Here is a 22,221-nt window from a genome sequence, read left to right on the forward strand (position 1 = left end):
AGAGAAGGGTCATCAAATATTGAGGCCTGTTTTTATCCCCCCACTGGAGCGCATATTTTTGGCCCAAGCGAAAGAGTCATGAGAAGATTTCTAGCAATCAGAAACTGTCCATTTCTCTTCCCATGGCATTCTGGGATTTATTCCAGGGTGATGACAGCTCGCATGCACTGCATGTTTTTCCAACTGGGTGTTTGTGTCTGAGAAAAACAGATTGTTAGATATACTCTGATTTGAACACTTTATTTTATTGGAATTTTAACTGTTATTACAGTTAATATCTGATAACTCTAATTTACCTTATCATATAAATAAAACATTTAATCATTTAAATTTATATGATATATTATACTTTGTTATATAAAATATATTAAAAATAAAAAACTTATATTTCGATTACTGTATTTTGAGTTTATATTACTAAAGTGTATTTTAAAAATAGTATAAGTACAATTAGTTTTTTGTTAAATATTTTTTTATTTGTAAAATGTGTGAATTACCTTATTAATGGCACTGCAAATAATGATAAAGTAGAAACAAACATAAAAATAATTATTAGATTGCCTTGTAATGTATGGACAAAATGGGCTATCCTAGAATTCCTTGGTTGAACCATCTCAATTGTTTAGAATTTATTTAAAAATGCAGGTTTTTCATCATATTTTTTTATGGTTAGTGTTTTATTTAGCAGTATTGGTTTGTCAATTTTACCAACTGCTTTATTATCAGAACATTTTTACAGTAAAAACTGATTTTAAAAGCTTAGATAAGTTGGTATATTAACATTATATTTTAGTGTTCCTATGTCATTCAGCTTTATAAAAATTTTACTAGGTGCCATCCCACAATGCAAGTGAGATTGCTACCATATTTTTTTATGGTAAAGTTCTGGCAGCCACAGCTGTCAGGTTTTTGTTAGTCAAAGTCAGTCCAGTGTTTTTGGACTACAGTACATCATCCTCTCTCACCCATCACTCAACTGTACGAAAACCTGCAGCAAAACACTACTGTAACTGACATCACCTTGCTGCCTTGTGTGATGTCCTTTGGCTTCATTAGGGGCCGCACACATGCAAAAGTTCTTGCTGTATTGCGGCACTCGTGTTAAAAGGAACTTCATCAGACGAGACAGTCACCCCAAACAAAGCATTCCCTCGCTTGAACTCCCTTCAAAATTCCTTAAAAGCATCATGTCACCCATGAACAACATTGTGTCTCTTGACAAAACATTCAGCTCGTTTCCCATCTGGCAAATATTGCACATCCTCCATTATGCATTAACTCACTAACCATAAAGAGATCCACAGCAGCCAGAACTCACCATGCCAGGTTATTTTAATCATGGTTTTATGAAAACTTCATGGGTTTTATGAAAACTTCATGAGTTTCTGTTTCTTTCCCTGTGTTGTCTTCTGCTAACGGCGTCATTCAATATACAACAGGATACAGGATATTTACCAACCTCTGGGAGACTGACAGCACAAATCCCTTTAGATGAAAGTCAAGAGAATAACCTGCTTAAAATAGCTTCCTGGTAGGCTGTTTCGTGTTTCTGTGCGGTGTTGAAGAATAGTATTGTTAAAAACACCATGTTTAAATATTGTGTTGCTTATTATGACATGTAATGTTAAACATTAAGGTTTACTGAAAATAATGAATCTACATTAGGTTACTTTTTTGTGATTTAGTCAACTGACTAAAACTCTCTGAAGTGGATTCATTTTGATAATTAACAAGTTTCTTAACTTTTTTTTAAAATCTGATTATGTAACATGTTAGTGTTAGTTACCTAACACTATTTTTATGTATGCTATGTATATTTCTACAACAGTTAATTAATTCAAACAGATTCATTTAGGATCCATTTAGGGGTCTGGCTTTATAAGTGAATCATTGAAATGACTGTCTTTTATGCCATTAACACTGGTCCATTACAGAGTGAATTAGATATCTGCCTTTATGAATTGAGTCACTGAATCATTTATACAACTTGTTCGACACACTGATTCATTCTGGAACAAACAAGTTGAGGTCTTTATGAGTCAGTCATTGAATCATCTGCTCAACCTATTAATTCAAAAACAGTTTCATTTTGGGACAAAACAAGTGGCTGTCTTTGGAAGTGAGTCACTGAATCATCTACTTAACAGACTCATTCTAAAACACTGATTAATCAGGAAATAAAACAAAACTGTCTTTTTGAGTAAGTCATTGAATCATCTACTCGTCCAGCTCAATCAACAACACCGTTTCATTCAGGAATAAAACCAGTGGTGGTCTTTATGAACGAGTCATTGAATCATTTTCTCAAGCAGTTCATGCAAAAACATTTATTCATTCAGGAACTAATCAGAAGGCTACCATTATAAGTGAGACAGTGAATCATTCATTCATAAACACTGATACATTCAGGAATTAAACAAGTGGCTTTCTTTTATGAGAGAATTATTGAAATATTAATTTGGAAATGCTGCTATGGAGCATTTCAAGGAGGTTCTACTGTGGCGGAGCAAATATAGACATCATAACTGACAGTACTATGTCTAAAATGTAAGTAACTCAATATTAACTAGATTATTGAGCTGTTATATAAAAGCAATATCAACAAAGAAATATTGCTTAAATGTACTGTCGACTGACACACTTCAAAGCAATATGCTAGGGATGTCTGAAAGACAAATAGTTACAGATTATCACCCGTTAATTAATACCAGTTCAGAAACACAATACAGTCCCAACGTGTGAAACCTTTAGCTCAGACAGAGAGCGGCTTGTCTGTCTTTATTCACCTGTAACTGAGCTCAATATCCCATCTGTCGCTGCCTATTCTCCCGTTCAAACAAAAGCCTTGGCTGCAGCGCTGTGAAGTAATTTGATAAGGGTTATTGAATGAACATTGGACGACAAGGGCTCCAGCCAATACACACTGCTAACCTCACCTGTGGGCGAGTGGCTTGTTGCAATTTGAAAAAGGTCCAACAGCAGTTTTAATTGCTTCGGGGGTTGTTTGATTTTCCTCTCGAACAGTGATAATGTCATAACACTTAGCTCTCAAAGTCTCTTGGTCCAATTGCAGATGTTTTTTATCTGGTTTTGGCTCATTCACATGATTATTTGTATATTTGATTGTCTGATCTTTGTCCCACAGGTTTATTGAGTCTGCCGGACAGTCTGAACCTGCACCGTGACCAGCAGCGAGCAGTGAAAACTGGAGAGGGCCATGCCTACAGCCAGGCTGAACTCCGCACCATTGAACAGTCCCTCCTGGCGACCCGCGTGGGGAGCATCGCAGAGCTCAGTAAGTTCTCGTGCCAAGGAATGTGTGTTGGTGTGTTTTCTTTTATTGAAACAGGAAGTTTGGGACAAATACGTTTTAGTTATGTTTTAGCCATGATTTGCTACTTGCCACCCTAGGTGGTTTAAGGTGGACATACAGTATTTGATCATTTTCATTCTATTAATTGCAAAATTTCATTATATACACTACTGTTCAAAAGGGGTTGGCAATATTTAGTAAATTGTTTTTTAAATAAGTCTTTTATACTTACCAGTGCTGCGTTTATTTGATCAGAAATGCAGTAAAACAGGACTATTGTGAAATATTAATATTTAAAATAATTTTAACATTTTAAAATGTTTAATCCTGTGAGGATGTAAAAAAAAAAGTATGTGTATATATATATATATATATATATATATATTAGGGGTGTAACGGTTCACAAAATTCACGGTTCGGTTCGATACGATACACTGATGTCACGGTTCGGTTCGGTTCGGTTCGGTTCGATACGTTTTAGATACAGCAAAATGTAAAAACATCTCAACTTTTCAGAATGCCGCAAGCGCACCGCGGGTCATGTGACAAGAACCAACCAATCAGCTTCATCCTTTCCCGTAACAACGTTGAGAGCTCAGCCAAGATGAAGGAACAGCTGATCATAGTTGTATATGGATTGCAATTTTGAAATAAATTCAGTAGCAGAGCTACTGCAAGCGATTTTTAGAGCTGCAAATCCATTTATCCTTCGCTGAAATTTCCGCGTCTCATGGAGAGAGCACGTCATTGTTGCTTAGCAAAGACAGACGCCTCATGAGCGCTTCTGCCCGAGCGCTTTGGAGAGGAGGAGAAAGACGCGCTTAGCGTTTTCCATGCGTTTTTAGGCACGATATGTGAACGGCCCCTAAGGCGCTCGCTCACTCAGCACGCGCTGAAGGCTCGTTGCAAAATGTCTAATGCATTTAACAGACCAGAAATATAAGATCCTAAAATAACCAACAGGTCTGGTGTTTGGGTTGGATTCCCTGTAAGCTATAGTGTCTAAATGCTGCAGGGATAGTTTGCTGCGTGCATGTTTCTCCTTTTTTTCGTCTTTTCCCAGATAGTACTGACGCATATATCCCAGATATTCCCGCTGTTTTTTTTTTGTTTTTTTTTGTAATCCCGCTGGTGTACCCTGTCATGTTGCAGATGCGACATACCGTTGTTTATTTATCCACCACTCTCTTGCCATCACCATTATAGCTTAAAGGGAATCCAAAGTGCACCCAAACACCAGACCTGTTGGTTATTGGAGGATCTTCTCATTTCTAGTCTGTTAAACGCATTGGCTATTTTGCAACGAGCCTTCAGCGCGTACTGAGTGAGCGAGCGCCTGCTGAGTAGCCTAACATAAACATATAAGATGGTGTTTTTTTCTTCTTCGGGAGTGTCAGGGGCGTTGCCTGTTACGTTGTTTGGGTTATTGGGCTACCTTGTTGAACGCATATCATTATATTTCTTTCTCTCTCTTTTTTTTTTTTTTCAAATATAATTAATTACTCCAACGAACCGTTCGGTATACATAATGCGTACCGCGTACCGAACCGAAAGCGTCGTACCGAACGGTTCAATACGAATACGCGTATCGTTACACCCCTAATATATATATATATATATATATATATATATATATATATATATATATATATATCAGCAGCCTTTACTCCAGTCTTCAGATGTCTTCACTTTACTACATGATTTAATTCATTTGGAATAGGAAATGTCTGTCTTGTCACTAATTATTCATTTAAAAAATCATACTGACCCCACACCTTTAAATGGTACTGTAAATCCTCAGTAAAAAAAAAAAAAAAAATTTTATCCTTTTTGAAAAGGTTTATTAGCAACTATTTGTACATGTTGGTTGTACAGGCTGTACTAGGGGGAGGGGCATTCTCATTCTAAAAATCCATCTAGTGCAAGATGAGTCATCAGTATTTTTGGTATGTTTTTCTGAGAAGAGAAAGAGTGCACATTTTTCATCATACTTTTCATGATACTTTCATGTTTAAGTTTAGTCAAAATATTTCTCCTTGGGCCAGTGAAATTAAGCAATGACCTTGGTTTGGCATCCATTCTGTGTCAGGTCCCTGAGCTGTTTCACATCTGGGCCAAAATATTCTTTGGACTTCCATGTCCACGCAAAGTCCACATTACATAATTTTCATGAGCAGGAGGGCTTGCGGACAGCACGAGGTGAATGTTGAGACAGAACGCAAGTCAAGTAAGTGGTACTGTGCATGTGTCAAATTCATCCTTCCATGCTCATCCGCGGTCGAGTATACTTTGAAAGCTGTGCAGACGCGGCTGTGCACGAGATGGAACATGGAAAGTGAAGTATTCCGAGGCCTTTATCTGTTTTTAGTCTATTGTGTGGGTGTATGAAGGCAGCGGTCAGCAGCTGGAAGGCCCTACCCTTGCTGAGTGGGGTGTGTCCCCCTGAAGTGTCCACCGGATGGTCGTTGAATAACCCTGTCTCCGTGAATAATAGCTCTTTGTATATTTGTCTTGGTTAGCCTGTGTGCGGCAGTTAATTTCAGAGCTTGTATGTACTACAGGATTGTGGCCTTGGTTATTTTTTAATTATAGTGTTATTTTTTAAAACATAGTGATCAAACAACACCCAATAATTCAAGAGGCAAAAGAGAACATCATCATCCACACTGATTATGTCTAGTCAAGTGTGCCTGCAAAATGAATACATGTGACCCCACTGAGGAGGGGAAATTTGATGTGTGCAAAGGGACTTGAGTAAATTACAGAGTGCCAGTGACCCTACTGTCACTCTAATCAACATTTCATTCTGCTGGGAAACAATAGGGCAAACATTGCAACCACCCTATTGCTTACTTGTGTATGAAATACATTTTGTTTGTATATTATATTATATTATATTATATTATATTATATCCTAACTGTAACTTATCTTACAGTTCATTAAGAAGTTAATATTGTATCACATGAGCTGTAGGCTAAGTGCAATATCGCACTAGTGCAAATGTGATACTCATCTTACAGTTCATTAAGAAGTTAATATTGTGTTATTTTAGACACAATGTTGTCTGTTTTGCTCAATTTTGCCAACCAAAATATAAATACAAATAATCAGAACTGTTTATCCCCATGCAACCCACAGCGGCATTTCATTTCTTAATTTCTTAACTTGGTGAACCATTTGGCGCAGTGAACCATTTGGCGCGTTGAACCATTGGCCATAGTGGTGTTGGATTTGAAGTGGCGCTGCACAGACCGATCAGTGTATGACATCAAAGTACCGCGAGAGTGATTCAAAAGCACAAGTAGCCATTTGCTCTCTAAAGCTCTTGCGATTCTTTGCTGGCACACACCAATCAGTCTGATGGTGATGATCCACTTCAAGTCGAACAAGCCTAATGATTCAATGAACCATTCATAAAGATCCCTTTACTTCACTCCTAAATGAATCAGCCATTTGAACAAATCAAATGAATGAATAAATGACTCGATGATTTAATCATTAAGACATTTACCACCACCTTTTGGCAGTTTTAGTTTATTATTTAGAGTATCATTTCCATTAAAGAAATGATTTTATATTTTCATAGTAGTAATAATAAAATTAAGAAAATAAATTATTAAAGTTATAGTTCACCCAACCATTCTGACATTTACTTACATGGTCCAAAAGAGTATATGTAATACATTTTATGAAACAATTTTCTTACTGAACCTACTTTTTGTAGTCGCTGTTTGATGCTTTGCACAACAATGACTTTCTTCTTTTTTTAGAGTAATTTGATGTGCAATTAATTAGATTAATTAATCAAAATATCATGGAATTAATTAGATTAAAAATTTTAATCGCTCACCTAATATATACATATTAGGTCTCATGTCTGTTCCGTGTGTATCATCTGCAGTGATCTTTTTTGAGGCTTTATGCATGCACAGAAAGCAAATTTAACATTTTCTGATGTCTCTGTGTGGATAAGACACTTGGAAAACGCTAGTGGATGGAGAGCATTTTAAAACGAAAACGCCATTTTCAAATGTATCCGGATTAATGTAGATGTAGGCTAAAGCAAACAATCAACTATTGGTGGCAAGGTACTGTCGGTTTTTCTGCAGCAGGGACTGGAGCACTTGTCAGGATAGAAAGAAAAATGTATGGGGCTTAATACAGTCAAATGGGAAGAAGGTTTACTTTTCAACATGACAATGACCCAAAGCATACAGCGATTCTGAGCACAGAGTGGTTGAAGGAAAAAAAGGTGATTTGTCCTTGCATGGCCCAGTCAGATCCCAGGCTTAAACCCCAGTGAAAATCTGTGGAAAGACATGGAGACTGCAGAACACAAACAGTCACAATCAAATTGAACTGAACCTGAGCAGTTCTGCAAAGAAGAGTGGGCAAATATTGCAAAGTCTAGATGTGCAAAGTTAGAGAAAAATCCCAACAGACTAAAGGCTGTAATTGAACCAAAAGGTGGTTCAACAAAATACTGACACAAGGGGGTGATGCTTTTTCCAACTCAGTGATTTTTTTTTTTTTTTTAATAATATAAATATTATATTATATCCTATGTTATATATTTGACTTGAATGTTCTGAGTTGCACTGAGAAAATCCAGCTGGATAAAAAATAAAAAAAACTATGTCTGTCTTTATTTCTGGTCGCACAGCAACAAAATGTGATTATTTTAAAGTGGGGTGAATTTTTTCTATATATACTGTGTGTGTGTGTATGTGTGTGTGTGCGTGCGTGCATGTATGTACAGTATTATTTTTGTATCATGGTAATATTTATTTTACTGTCTTCATGTTTATTCGAATTCAAAAGGTTTATATTGCAGTTTTTTTTGTACCCTTGTACATTTTTTTTTTAAATAGTGCTCAATAGTCATTTATATTGAATACTAAATAGACTTAACATATTAGGTGGATTATTTAGAGAGCTGCAGGGTGTTTTTGTTATTGTATAAATTATTAGCACAGATTTGAGGTTGCTGTCATAATGCGGCATTGGTGATGTAACATGCATAATATTAGCTGTTGCGCCTTCAATAAGGCATAATCAGATATCATTGACTTTTCCACCTTTCCAGTCTTGTGTGTACAATGTACAATATGCATTTATATACTGACTGCAAACCCTTCAAAAGCCACCTAATTGACAGTTAACGAACTATGGCTCATTTTCACACTGTGTAGCGAAATATAAAAGCCTGGATTATGCAATAGATTTTTTGTTGTTGCTGTTGTTGCTGATGAAAAGTTCCCATGCATATTCATTTTCCCTGTTGAATCTTCTCAGTTTTGGCTATGTGAAATATTAAAATGATGAAATATATAATTATCTCACAATGTCCTTATCACAGACTGGTAACGGTCAGTGTGGTGTAATGCAAAACAGTACTCGTTAGTGAGTGTCCAGCATTTTTTATGAGCGTCCCAGCATCTCTCAGTGTGAAGCCATATACACCGCTGATGTTAAAAGCATCCGTTAGGCAAATTAACTTGGAAACTTGATATACTGTGGGCAGTTAACAATGAGACCCACCTATTACAAACTCCTCTGTGCTGAAGGCTGCTTATGTTATGATACAACGTTTAAAAAAAAAATCTTTAACTATACATCAGTGACAATTGAACAAGCACATATTTTTATAGTACATGTCTCTAGAGGTCACCCTTCACCTTCAATACCCCTGGCAAAAATAAAAAGTTTTTACCCTATTTATTTCTCTCAAAAATTTACCAGAATTATTTTCTGTTTATATGCTAGTGCACGAAAACTGTGAGAAGCTGCTCCCTTTACAATATGGCTGTAATTCAGACATCTGTCTCTCCGCTCCCTCCAAGAATCCCCTGAAGAGTTCGGCCTGCACTGAGATTTCTTATTGGTTTACCATAATTCCTAGCATTCTTTATTAAGTTATTTATTCAAACTTTGGAGTATCTTGAAAAATGTCCAGCACATGCTTTTCTGGAGATTATAAAGTCCAGAAGAAACCTTTGCTTTCAATATTTGCGATTAAAAACAAAATAAATGTGAAAAAGTGAAATGTATTAATTTAATTTAACATGGGCCTTTTAGATTATGCATAGGAAATGAGCAATTAAGGACTATTATTCAAACCACAATCTTGACAAGGCATAGAGAAAACCCCTAGCTGCGCTTGGCGGGATAACTTAAGTAGGTTTATTATTAAGTCTAAATCAAATATTAACATGAAGTTCTCAAAAGACAAAAAAAACTGAAAAGCAATGATTTTAATTATAGACCAGCTGCTCAATTGGACTATTTTGTCTAATAGTCATTTAGTAGACTGTTGACCTTTTATTTTACTTTTATATCTGTAATATTTTTCATCCTGTGTAATTCCAGTGTTTTAAGATGTGAGCTTAATATGCAACACAGCCCATTATAAATTGGTTGTGACTGATTTGTCGTCATGGAAATGCACTGCATGTCAAGTTTATAAGCTAACAGTTTATCTTCTTCTAGTTATAGGTTTCTAAATTATAGCTATTATATATAGCAGAAAATTTCATTTTTTTCTAGCTGACATTTAAATGTCGCCAGCAGTATTGATGATAAGGATGTCCAGTGTCAGTGAAAGAAGTGAAATCATCTGCATTTTGCCTGTAAATGAAGATGACCCAATCAAGCCCCTTTTTCCCCATCCTCTGTGATGTTTCCTGATGGGCCTGAGCCACCCGGAAACACACCAAGTGCCACTCCAGTATCAGAACAGCTGTTAAATGCTTAGCAAGTTGAGGCTAAGTCACACTGCACTAACGGACTGACATGTTGGGTTTTGTCGGATCAGTGTGCTACTCTTGTCAGCATCTGTTGGCATTGGTCACTACTTGTTTTTGGGGTCATAGAATATCTGAGGAGTGACATACTGTAATCTGGTGATTTTCAACATTGGTTGTTGGCTGTCAGTGCAATGTGAATTAGCTTTTAGAGTAATATTAAGTCTGAATGAAAATATAAGGAGCAAGAAAAAAAAAAAATTTTTAGAGTGGCCTTTTATTGTGGCCAAGTATTATTATTGCACACCTGTGCAATAATCATGCTGTCTAATTAGCATCTTGATATGCCACACCTGTGAGGTGGATGGATTATCTCAGCGAAGGAGAAGTGCTCATTAACATAGATTTAGACAGATTTGGGAACAATATTTGAGAGAAATAGGCCTTTTGTGTACATAGAAAAAGTCTTTGATCTTTGAGTTCAGCTCATGAAAAATGGGGCAGAAACTAAATGTTGCATTTATAATTTTGTTCAGTGTAAATGCCTTTACTGTCACTTTCACCTTAAATAGTTTTTCTTTTATTTTAAGAAAAAGTTATACTTCCCTTAAATTTGTGATCACTGATGAATTGTGAAAAGGTTGAAGTATTATTTTTTTTTTTTTTAAATAGATCTACTTAAGGAGGACTTCAGTGAGATTTAAGCTATTCACCTGTTTTGTGAAAAAAAGTAACTTCTCCAGGTCTTACAAAAGACTCACCACTTGCCCTTTGGACTCTTTAATAACAGCAGTTAAGCAAAGCTAAGAAAAACTCAATGTGGAAATTTGCAAATATGGATGCTTAGACATTTTTCCTCAGATACTTTTTCTCTTTTTTTAGGACACCATGTCCTTTAAACCTGACATGTCTATCATTTCCTCATCACTTATTTCTACCTGCTGAGATGCACAATTTCCCCTCTGACACCTTGACAGCAGACTGTGGGACAAAAACACTGCTAAACACACACTCACATACACAAACGTGCATGTACATTTAGACATACACAGCCCCTGGGAAGTTGATCATCTGTCTGAAAGCTTTGTGTCTGAAGGGTACATGCTCTGATATTTACTTAATCCTTGTTCAAGCATTTTTGTTAGTAATCTAAATGATCGAAAAGCACAAAGCGAAATGCCTACTTGATGCTTTGGTGCAGAAAACAGATAGTAGGGCAGGGCTAAAGAGAAATATATCTAATACTTTTTACAAGCAAGAAAACAGCTGAAGTATTCACCAACAAAATCCAAACAACTTTTAGGATATAATAAGATGTTTGAAGCTACAGGATCGAATTATCCAGTTTAATCCATATGTATTTGCTTTGTTGCCTTCTAAACATAAGAGTATTCCTTAACATTGACTAAACTCACCTTTAGCAAATATTTGTATTTAAAATGTACACACTTTCTCTTTTAGTAACATGTAGCAGAAATAATAAGTCATCCTGTTACACATTTTTGTCCAGTCAAATGCTCTATAGGCTACGAATGTCCCTCCCCTGGTGTGATGTAACTAAAATATGTTTATTATGGAATAATAAAAAAAGGCAATGAGCACCTATATATAGTATGTCCTGGCTCACCTTTTTTTCAGTCGGAGACTTGTTAAAGTGCATTTCAGAACTGCACTAAAGAGTCTGAGAAGACAAGCCTCTTTTTTTCACTCTGATGCTTGCCAGACAGATAAGGGCAATTGAGTCATTATTTTCATCTGCACAAACTACAGCAACTCCTGACCTGTCACTCTTTCTGCAGACTGCCCACTGCTGATAGACCTCAAAGAGAAAATTGTGAGAGGGAAATACAATGTGCTGCAGTCACCTTTCAATGATCACAATTAAAAGGGCATTGTAATTCAACATTAGCTGAAGGAATTTTTTCTAATTAGTTCACCTTATAAGCCTGCACCTTATACTGAGCATTGTGGCTTGTAGATGATTCAAGTGCGTTATTACCATGCTGTCAAGCATGTAACAAAAAAAAAGCATCTTAATGAAGGCCTCCTGACAGTTAAAGTTTGACAACTCTCATGTTACTCAGGATAACTGCAAATTTGGCCAAAATGGCACGTAATTGTATTTGATTTAGTGTAATTAACATAGCATGCATCAGCATGAGCACATAACTTGTAATACTGAAATAAATGTGTTGGTAAATGTTGAAATACATATAGTGCATAATATAAAATGCTGATGCTAAAACATTTCATAATCAGATGTGACTCAACGTTAAAATCTTTTCCATGTTTTTATCATAATCAGCATAAGACATTTAGTTCATCTGCTTTTTTTTTTTTTTTTTTTTGCATTGGTCCAAAATATTTTTTTAATCAATCACAATATATTGTATTTGAAAAGTTTAGTCACACAACTGTTTGGTGTTCAGCGTGGACAGGCAATGTTATTGACGGACCAGCTTGTGTCAGTGGGGGAGTCACATGCTTGTATGCATTATTTTTTTATGACAACACAATATGAAATATCCATTTACCATATGTTTGAAAAAATCTAATATTTTGCTCTTGAGCTGTGCTCCCTTCCAGAAAATGAGGTGAGTGTCTTCAAATTTTAATGGAGCCAAAAGTCTTGTGCTGCCTCAATGGAAAAAATATCCCACGAGCTGTGCAGGAGATTGCATAGCAAGGTGCCTTTATTTCACGGTCAAATGAAAACCCGGTAATTATACTGAGAGGGAGTAATTATACAGGCTCCGACACTATTTCCTGCTGCTTTCACATTGGTAGTTAATACTGAGACGCCTCCATTTGTCACGTTTGTGGAGACAATCTTTTATGCAGAAATTTCCTTCGGCATCCAGCTAGGACTTGCAAAAGATCTAAGGGAAAGTTGTTGTCAACACAGTAGCAACACTTTTCAGTGGAGCAACGGCACTGTGTGTGGTTCAACATTTAAGTATTAGATTTCAAGGGATAGTCCATCCAAAAATGAAAATCTAAAAGATGTAGATGAGTTTGTTTCTTGATCAGGATCTATTCATTGGAACAGATGTGGAGAAATGTAGCTTTACATCACTTGCTCACCAGTGGATCCCCTGCAGTGAATAGGTGCTGTCAAAATGAGAGTGAAAACAGCTAATAAAAACATAATAATAATCTACTAGTAATCCACACATTTCCAGTCCATCAAATAATGTCTTGTGAAGCAAAAAGCATAAAAAATGGCTTCTCTTTCTATTATATAGCTTTCTCAAGCAAAAGTCTTGTCTGAATCAGGAGGGAAATATGCACCGATCAAGCACTGATTTCAGATGAAAAAGCAAACTCATATACCTCTTGGATGACCTGAGGGTGACACTTTCAGAATCATTATGTAAAAGTGCATTTAAGAACAGTGTTTACATGAAGGACTCCCCTGAGCGCCTCAGAGGTTTGTTGTATAAACTTTGCTAATAAGCATCCTCAGACCCAGGTCATCTTAATTCTTCGTCTTATTTCCCAGCACTCAAGAGCACTGCTGAATTCACGTCTTTCATTGCTCCCCATGTCACCTCCAGAGATCAGTTTTATGAGATGAGTTGTCTTATATATGAAATCTCAACATATTTCATCATAAAATCAGATTTGGGGGCATAAAGTTAAGCCAGCCTGCCACTCACTATGCCTACTCTGGCTCTTTAGAACAACTGCAGAGGTTTCCCTGTAGCAGCGGTATCATCATATATGCATAAAACATGAGAAAATCTTAGAAAGCATCACCCCTGGCAGCTGAAATCAGGGTTTAGGGTTGCTTTAGGAAAAATAAATTAACTTGAATCCCAAGTTTAGTGTTACAGTTTGTGCTTACTGTGTTTTGCATGCCTGTGGTAATATATGTGTTTAATTAAGGATTATACAACAGTTTGTTCCGGTCCTTAAATTACTGTGCATCTGGGATTTTTACTGTTTGTGTCACTCAGCTTGTGTTTGCTGACAGTCTGTCAGTCTGTGTATTAGTGCTGGGGATTTTTCAGTGACTCTTTCTGCAAACTACATTGACTTGCCAGTGGTGGCGACAGGTGACTGTATTTATTAGTCTGTCAGTGACTTATCAACTCAACTGATTCATTCAAGAGCTCTGAATAATTCAGGAACAGAAACAAATGACCGTCTTTATACATTTGTAATTTAATCATTCACTTAAATAATTTATTCAAAAGTACAATTTTATTTAGGTACAAAACAAATGCCTGTCTTTATAAATGAGTCATTGAATCACTCACTTTAACAACTGGTTGAAAAATGCTGATTGATAATGCTGAATCGAATGCAGACTCGTTCAGGAACGGTACAAGTGATTTCATGAATGAGACGCTGAATAATTCACCTAAACAAGTCTTTACCAACATGCATTGGTTCTATTGTACCTTTGTTCTGAAATATTTCCATTGGTGGAGCAAAACTACACAAAGTAACTGGCAATATAGTTGAAACTGTAATTTACCCAATATTAAATTTTGTTTATTGGATTGTTGTACAAAAGCAATGTAGCACTCGCGGTTACATTGTGACTGCACAGATAAGCAGAATGACACATGCAGTTTGTCAAATTAAATTACAAGGCTTGAACTGTTTTATGACTGCCATTAGTATATAGTATCTGCACTAGGAGGTTGTAGTTATGACTTACCAGAGGTGGTTATTTGTAATGGATGTCATGTTGTAAATGTACCCATAGATGAAACACTTTGTGCTTCTGGCCTCTGGGTGATAGATATTGTGAGTTGCCATTGTTAATGGCGTCAAGTCCTCAGCTAGATGAATCATGGCCCGCAGTGATAGTTTGTCTTTATAATTCCGGTCCACACAGCCACATAGGGTGGATGAGGCAATCATCATTCTCTGGAGGATTCAGTATGACGGCCTCCAGAGAGCATATGCATACGCAAAACTAATTACGCCTTGATCTCTTACAGATTGCCTCACTGATGGGTAGACCATTGTTGGCTTTGACCTTGAGTCAAAATCAGAATGGCTGATGGTGAGAGAGGGAATTTTTACTGATAAACAAAAACAAATTAGACAAAAAAAAGAGAAATTAATTGTTTTTGCTCCCTTTGTAACTGCTCCACTTATAGTTCACCCAAAATATAAATTCTATCTTCATTTCCTTACCCTTCCGCAATTTCAAACCCATATGACTTTCTCTATTCTGTGGAGAGAGAAAAAAATTCAGTGCTGTGTTGTTTTGCTTATTTTAAGTGTTATTTTCATTTTGGTATTATATTCTTCTAGTATATATAAAAAAAGTATGGTATTTAATATTTTAAATTAGCTTTTTGTGTTAAATTTCCATCAAAAAATTTCATTGTTTTATCTTTTTTTATTTTTTTTTATTTCAGTATACAAAAAAAACATTTTTATAAGGTAACAAAGTTTTTTTGTTACTTTTTTGTATAATATTTTTATAGTTTAACACTATTACAGTCAGAGTTTATCTATATAGCACCATTTATACAGCCACGGCTGACCAATGTCCTTTACAAAGTATCAAAAATCATAAAAAAAATTAAACGGGGAAAAAAATAAAATAGAAAACAGACCTCATTCCTGACCAACATGACCAAAAAATGACTGATTACAGGGACGGTTCATGGTGACTATGACTGCTGCAAAGCTCCAAAAAATGCAAATGAGCACAATAAAAGTATTCACTCATGCAATTTTTAGTGATAGTATTTCCTCAGTGAGCTGTTAACTGATACAATCACTGAGTCTTTGAGTTGAACTCAGATTCATGAACTAATTGTTCAGTTCAAATTGTGAACTGAATCAAAAAGAATAATTAATTCCTTCACTAGCTCAATTTTCAATGAATAAATTGTGTAAAAGATCATTTAAACAATTCTAGACTAAATAAATATTCGCTCTGGTCTTTTTGTCGGTAAGGTTGAGGATTTTGCCTGGCTCTGTAAATGCCCTCTGAAATAAACTTCTAAGGGTCCATGCTGCTTTGACACCAAAAAGGACAGTTTCAGTCTTTAGGCTTTGACTTTGTCCTTTGGCGTCTCTTTGAGGTTGTGGTTCATCATTATTAGATTGCATCCTACTTAAGATTCAAATCATTGAAGGTCACTTTCAGTTATGGTTTTTGATTCTTTCTTTTCCATAGTGAAAGATAATATGTTTAGGTTAACATGAAATGACATTTGCAACCTATTTTGCAACCAAAATGTGGCACACTTCCATATTAAAACAGGATGTTCAAAAATATACACTCACCAGCCTCTTTATTAGGTACACCTGTTCAATTGCTTGATAACACAAATTGCTAATCAGTCAGTCACATGGCAGGCAGCAACAAAATGCATTTTGGCATCTAGATGAGGTAAATTTCGTCAGCTAAGAACAGGAAACGGAGGCTACAATTTGCTCAGTCTCACCAAAATTGGACAATAGAAGATTGGAAAAATTTGCCTGGTCAGTTGAGTCTCAATTTCTGCTGCGACATTCAGATGGTAGGGTCAGAATTTGGTGTAAAGAATATGAAAGCATGGACCTATCCTGTCTTGTTTCAACGGTTCAGGCTGGTAGTGGTGTAATGGTGTGGGGGATATTTTCTTGGCACACTTTGAGCCCCTTATTACCAACTGAGAATCATTTAAATGCCACAGCCTACCTGAGCATTGTTTCTGACCATGGCCATTCATTTATGACTACAGTGTACCCATCTTCTGATGGCTACTTCCAGCAGGATAACGCACCATGTCACAAAGCTCAAATCATCTCTGGTTTCTTGAACATGACCATGAGTTCACTTTACTCAAATAGCCTCCACAGTCACCAGATCTCAACCCCATAGAGTATCTTTTGGGATGTGGTGGAATGGGAGTTTCACATCATGGATGTGCAGCCGACAAATCTGCAGCCACTGCATGATGCTATCATGTCAGTATGGACCAAAATCTCTGAGGAATGTTTCCAACACCTTGTTCTATCTATGCCATGAAAAATGAATGCAGTTCTGAAGGCAAAAGGGGGTTCCAACCCAGTACTAGCAAGGTGTACCTAATAAAGTGTCTAGTGAGTGTAGACCAGGACTTCATTTTATCTGTCAGAAATTGATTGGATCGTGAAACATGGCAGCTGGTCACTTCAGGAAATAAAGTTGCACATGTTGCAGAAATGGTAGTAGAATATCTTCAGTTTGCACTCATTTACCTTCAAAGATTCCCTCTTTCAATATTATGCAAAACTATACAGCAACAAATAAAAAAGTAGAGTATTATGCCTCGATATTACACTTGGCAGAGTGGATGGACTCGCGGGGCATCTCTGCGGCATCATATTTGACGGGGGCGTGATCCGTTCCTCATAATTACACCTCCTACTCCAGCATCTGCTGAAGGGAGGAAAGAGAGGGAGTTCCTTCGAGTCATTCTTTATGATTAATGCAGGTGTGCCCAAGAGGCCTTTTGGGAACGACCGGAGAATAATTACCACAAAGTATAAAGACGTGAGAATGCCTCTGCTCGCTCCCCTCTTCTGACACCCTCCAAACTACACCAGCCGCCAAAGAGCAATTAGACTAGAGAAGGCCATGTAGAGGATCTATCATTAAGGCTGCCTGTTTCTCTGTAGAGAAGATGGGAGTAAAGGGGAATTTGTGGATCTATAATTGGAGCAATTTCAAAGTTAAATCACACCCGAAAGGCTTAGGGAAAAAACGAGAGCCTCTGTTTTATCGTGGTAAAGAGAGGAGTACGAAGTGTCAAACTAACCTGGAAATGTGGGCCAGCTTTTGCCATTTATCAGCAGATGTTTTGGAGCCTGTTGTTTGTCGATTATAATAATAATTTTACAAAGACATTTTGAGTGGCGCTTGCCTGTGTAAAATCAGTGTTGTGGGCAGTTGCCAAGGCATTGCTAGTTTGCCAAAGATTTTTACAATTGTTTTTTTTTTTTAGTTTGTCTTTTTCTTTTAGTATAGGAGAGAGAGATGATTTTCACATTTGCATGTTTAATGAAGGCATGTTATAAAAAAAAAAAAAAAAAATTGAATTCTGACATTTATTTTGCCAATTTTATTTTAATTCATTGAAATGTGTTTTATTTGACTTTTAAATTATTCCAAATAAATATACAAAAATTATATATATATATATATATATATATATATATATATATATATATATGTGTGTATATATATATATATATATATATATATATATATGTGTGTGTGTGTATATATATATATATATATATATGTGTATATATATATGTGTATATATATATATATGTATATGTTAACTAAGTGTATCCACAATTACACAAATTTAGTGGGTGGTATACAAGAGACAAGATAGACTTGTTATTTCTATTTCTTCTCTATTATGTTGGACAGTGCAGCTCTGCTGATTAGATTCAATCATGATGGAAATAACACCAGTTCCACAACCACTGGTCAACTGATTCTTAGTATTGTGACCGAGCAGTCCTGTTTTGTGCTGATGGCATATGTAGTCTTCTGCAGAAGGTCACCAGCTGTAAAGCTCAGCAGTGGTGAGTATGAGTGCTCTGCAGAGGTCTTTCCACTCCTCTGGCCTGCAGCTGTGCTCTTCACACACCCGTGAGCTCCAGAGGTGATTCACAGGTCACATTTCATCTGAACCAAGCCAATTGATGAGCAAGGGCCAGTGGGGTCCAATAAACTGTATTATTTAATTTAACAAAAATGTAATCACAATCAAGCAGCAGACCCCCTGCAGCACTACACCATAACCCCCTGCTGAATAACTAACGTTATTTTACATAAAACATTTTGATAGTTACCTTTTATTAGGTCAACAGAGTGACACATAGTATTGTGTCATTAGAGATGAAATGCTTCAAATTTGATATGCTCATTGAATTGCACAGGTTTTAAATCTGTCCTGGCTGTTATTGACTGTTATTTCAGCTTCTCGTCTTCCTTGTGCAGCTCCAAGTCAGTGACGTTTCACCTTAAAACAGCCAAAGCAAAAATACTAACTTGTTCAGGCAAAATGTACAATGTTAACAGTAACTCCCAGGGTGGAAAGTGGTCACACTGGAATCAAATCTTTTTGCATTCTTGCTGAGAGAGTCGTTCCTTTTTTTGCAAACTCTGGTACCAATCAAGCGAAGACTAGCTTCAGATGAATGGTGCTTGGCAGAGCTTAAAAGACGTGTTTCAGACCATCTGGACAGGTGAAAAAATGTGTGCTTCTGTTCATGAGCAGCTGAACATGCCAGTCTTCTGATGATGGGTTTTAAGCACTTTCATACAAGGCTTGAGAAAGATTTTATATTCATTTGCATCTTACTCTCAAACCGAGCACGTTAAGAGTATAATAGTGTTACTCATAAAAAAAGTAACTAATTAATTCTATTGTTCCTTTTTTAGGGAAAGTGGAGCATTAAATATTAAGAATATGACCCTCTGTCTTAGTGGAAGAGTTTTGTGGAAGGATATTTGTACACTGGAAGGCTTATTTATTTATTTAGATGTAAATGTAAACAAATGGCTCTATTTGTATTTACTTATTGATTGATTGATGCATGCATGCATGCAAAATAAGTAAGGGTAAGTTGGAAATAAAATGCTTTAAAATAAATGCCTGATTAACCTGAAAATTACAATACCCATCATATAGTACATATACAACCCTATATTACACCTCAAATATACTTCTTATATGTGTGTGTGTCTATATAATGTTTGTGTACTGTGTATATTTATATGTATATATAAATACACAATCATATATGTATATATTTAAGAAATATTTACATCTATCTATCTATCTATCTATCTATAAGGGCCGTCAACATTAACACATGCCATTAATTAAAAAATCCGTAGCACATAAAAATAATTTTATGCAATTAACACAAATTACTGAAGCGCAATTTATTACGTTTTCAGTCCAATGATCCAGTAAGAGAATGCATTCAGATCATTCCAAAACAGAGCTAATGTAAAGATAAATTAGAGATGACAGAAAATACATAATGAATTACATATGCACATACTAAACTGAATAAACTGATAAATTGTACATGAAATGATACTATAGGTACTATACTTTTCTTATAGCTTGAAGAAAGTCTGATTATGTAAAACATGTTAACCCTGAACTGAACATAAAAAAAGCTCTTAGGGACTATTAAAAACCTATTCCTGATTGCCTTCTTTAAACCAGCTGTCCTCTATAAAATTTGAATGAGGAGTGAACTTGGAAAGAGAGTAGATTTGCTCTTGATAAGGCTTTCGTTTGGATAATTCACAAGGCCATTATAGAGTAGCACTGCCAGTGTAGCTGTGTGTAAGGAGGTGTGTGTGTGTGTGTGTGTGCTTAAGAGAGAGCGAAATGGATTGTTTGTGTTTGTCTGATGGCGAGTAATATTCACCAGCTGCTGCCTTAGTGTTTCGTCCAATAAAATTAAGAAAGCAGCACACACACACACACACACACACACACACACACTTTTAAGGTTTTAAACAGAGTCTACAGACTTCCTTTTGCACACATTCTCAGTAATTGCAGTGTTTTGTTATGTTGTTCTGTTTTAAAACTTATGAAATTTTCCAAAGAACCAGTTAAATTTTCCTTTGTTTTACCAAGAAGGCTCAGTGATTCATCCAAGCTAATAGTTTTATCACTGAACTTAGTGTATATATGTAAATGTATAATAGTATCTTAACACATTTCATGTTTCTATCTAAAAGGTACTTTTTTTTTGTTTTGTTTTTTAGATGGTTTGTTCTAAATTTAAGCCCAAATTTATAAAAAACTGTTTGATGAAAGAAGGTTTGATAGAAATATTGGGACATTTTGACAAGTTTGATTTCCATAAGATGAGCAATATCTTCTGTATCCTCTGTACCAGATTTCGGCGAGAAAGGCAAAGGTTGTTGTCCTCTTGCTGTCATTTTCTTCTGTAATGAACGTCTACCTGTCAAATGTCCCAGTGTCTGTGACATAAAACTAGAGGCCTAATACATTACATTCACAAAGAGACAGACAGTATAAAAGCTTTATTTGATGCAAAGCACAGTCAAAGAGGGGTCTTTATAAAAGTACTTTCTCATACATTCAACTACATGTCTTTACTGCCCCCTGTAGGTGACCTGGTGTCTCGTGCCATGCATCACCTTCAGCCACTGCACATCATGAACGCCAGCAATGGAACGCCTGTACACCAGAACTGCACCGGCACCATGCACTGGGAACCAGAAGCCCTCTACACACTCTGCTACTTCATGCACTGTCCTCAGATGGAGTGGGAAAACCCTAATGTTGAACCCTCGAAGATCACCCTGCACACTGAGAGGTAAGAGCATGCTGTGTATTAGAAGCATGAAAGTTGCTACTGTATGTCACGGTAATGCAGTTAATCATGGCAGTCATAAAGGGTTCATGCAGTTCATACATCTAATATTTAATTTGTGCTGTTTGCTAATGCAGCCATCATTAGTATTACTAGCATTATCACAACTGATTATTTGTCTGTTATTTTGATCATAACCATGCCGTGCTTGAACATTCAGCTTTGTAAAAAAAAAAAAAAACACGTACTCAACTCAAAAACAATTGAAAATTACATATAATACAAATATAAATAATTAAATAATACAAATATTTTATATTGTCTATGGGACAGTCACAAGCCTCCTGGTTTTCATCCAGAATAAGACGAACAAAGATTTTATCATTTAGAACAACATGGGGGTAAAGTGATTAATGACAAAATTTTCATTTTGGGGTGGAGTATCCCTTTAAGTCATTAGCCACCTCTCTTATCTAGATATTAGTATTGGCCAGTGAAAACAGTATAATGTTCACTAATTGATATTAAATCTAAGAAATATCTGCTTCACTGCATCCTGAAAAATACATTACTTTACAAATACAATACAAGTCTTTTCCCCTGGTAGATGACAAAACAACTGAAAAAAAAATGGTTAAGCAGGGACCTGTGCCTTGTCTAGGCACACCTAGAAAAAAAAAACACATAGGAATGAGAAACAACCACTTTAAACACCTTGGCAATGCTAAACAGCTTCCATGATGGTAGCATTTTCTTCAAATGGCATCAAGTGCACTGTTGCTTTGTGCAACACATCCTTTTTCTGTGAGTCAGTATATGTCCAAGAGTTTTTC

The 22,221-nt window shown here is 36.1% G+C and overlaps 1 protein-coding gene across 5 annotated transcripts in view; it reads left to right on the forward strand.

The window, feature by feature from the left end:
* Positions 1–22,221, forward strand: part of LOC127976116 (ankyrin repeat and BTB/POZ domain-containing protein 3-A) — a 117,038-nt gene that overhangs the window by 71,906 nt on the left and 22,911 nt on the right. For 4 of the 5 annotated variants that reach the window (XR_008157735.1, XM_052580303.1, XM_052580281.1 and 1 more), the window contains 2 exons: positions 3,146–3,295; positions 21,184–21,391. Coding sequence is in view for 4 of the 5 variants with exons in the window: in XM_052580281.1 (XP_052436241.1) it covers positions 3,146–3,295; positions 21,184–21,391 (358 nt within the window). In the remaining variant the exon portion in view is untranslated. Of the gene's footprint in view, positions 1–3,145; positions 3,300–21,183; positions 21,392–22,221 lie in introns of all 5 variants that reach the window. The other variant, XM_052580312.1, reaches the window with a different exon arrangement.

The sequence above is a fragment of the Carassius gibelio genome, chromosome A4 (genome assembly GCF_023724105.1).
Source record: "Carassius gibelio isolate Cgi1373 ecotype wild population from Czech Republic chromosome A4, carGib1.2-hapl.c, whole genome shotgun sequence".
Lineage (NCBI taxonomy): Eukaryota > Metazoa > Chordata > Actinopteri > Cypriniformes > Cyprinidae > Carassius > Carassius gibelio.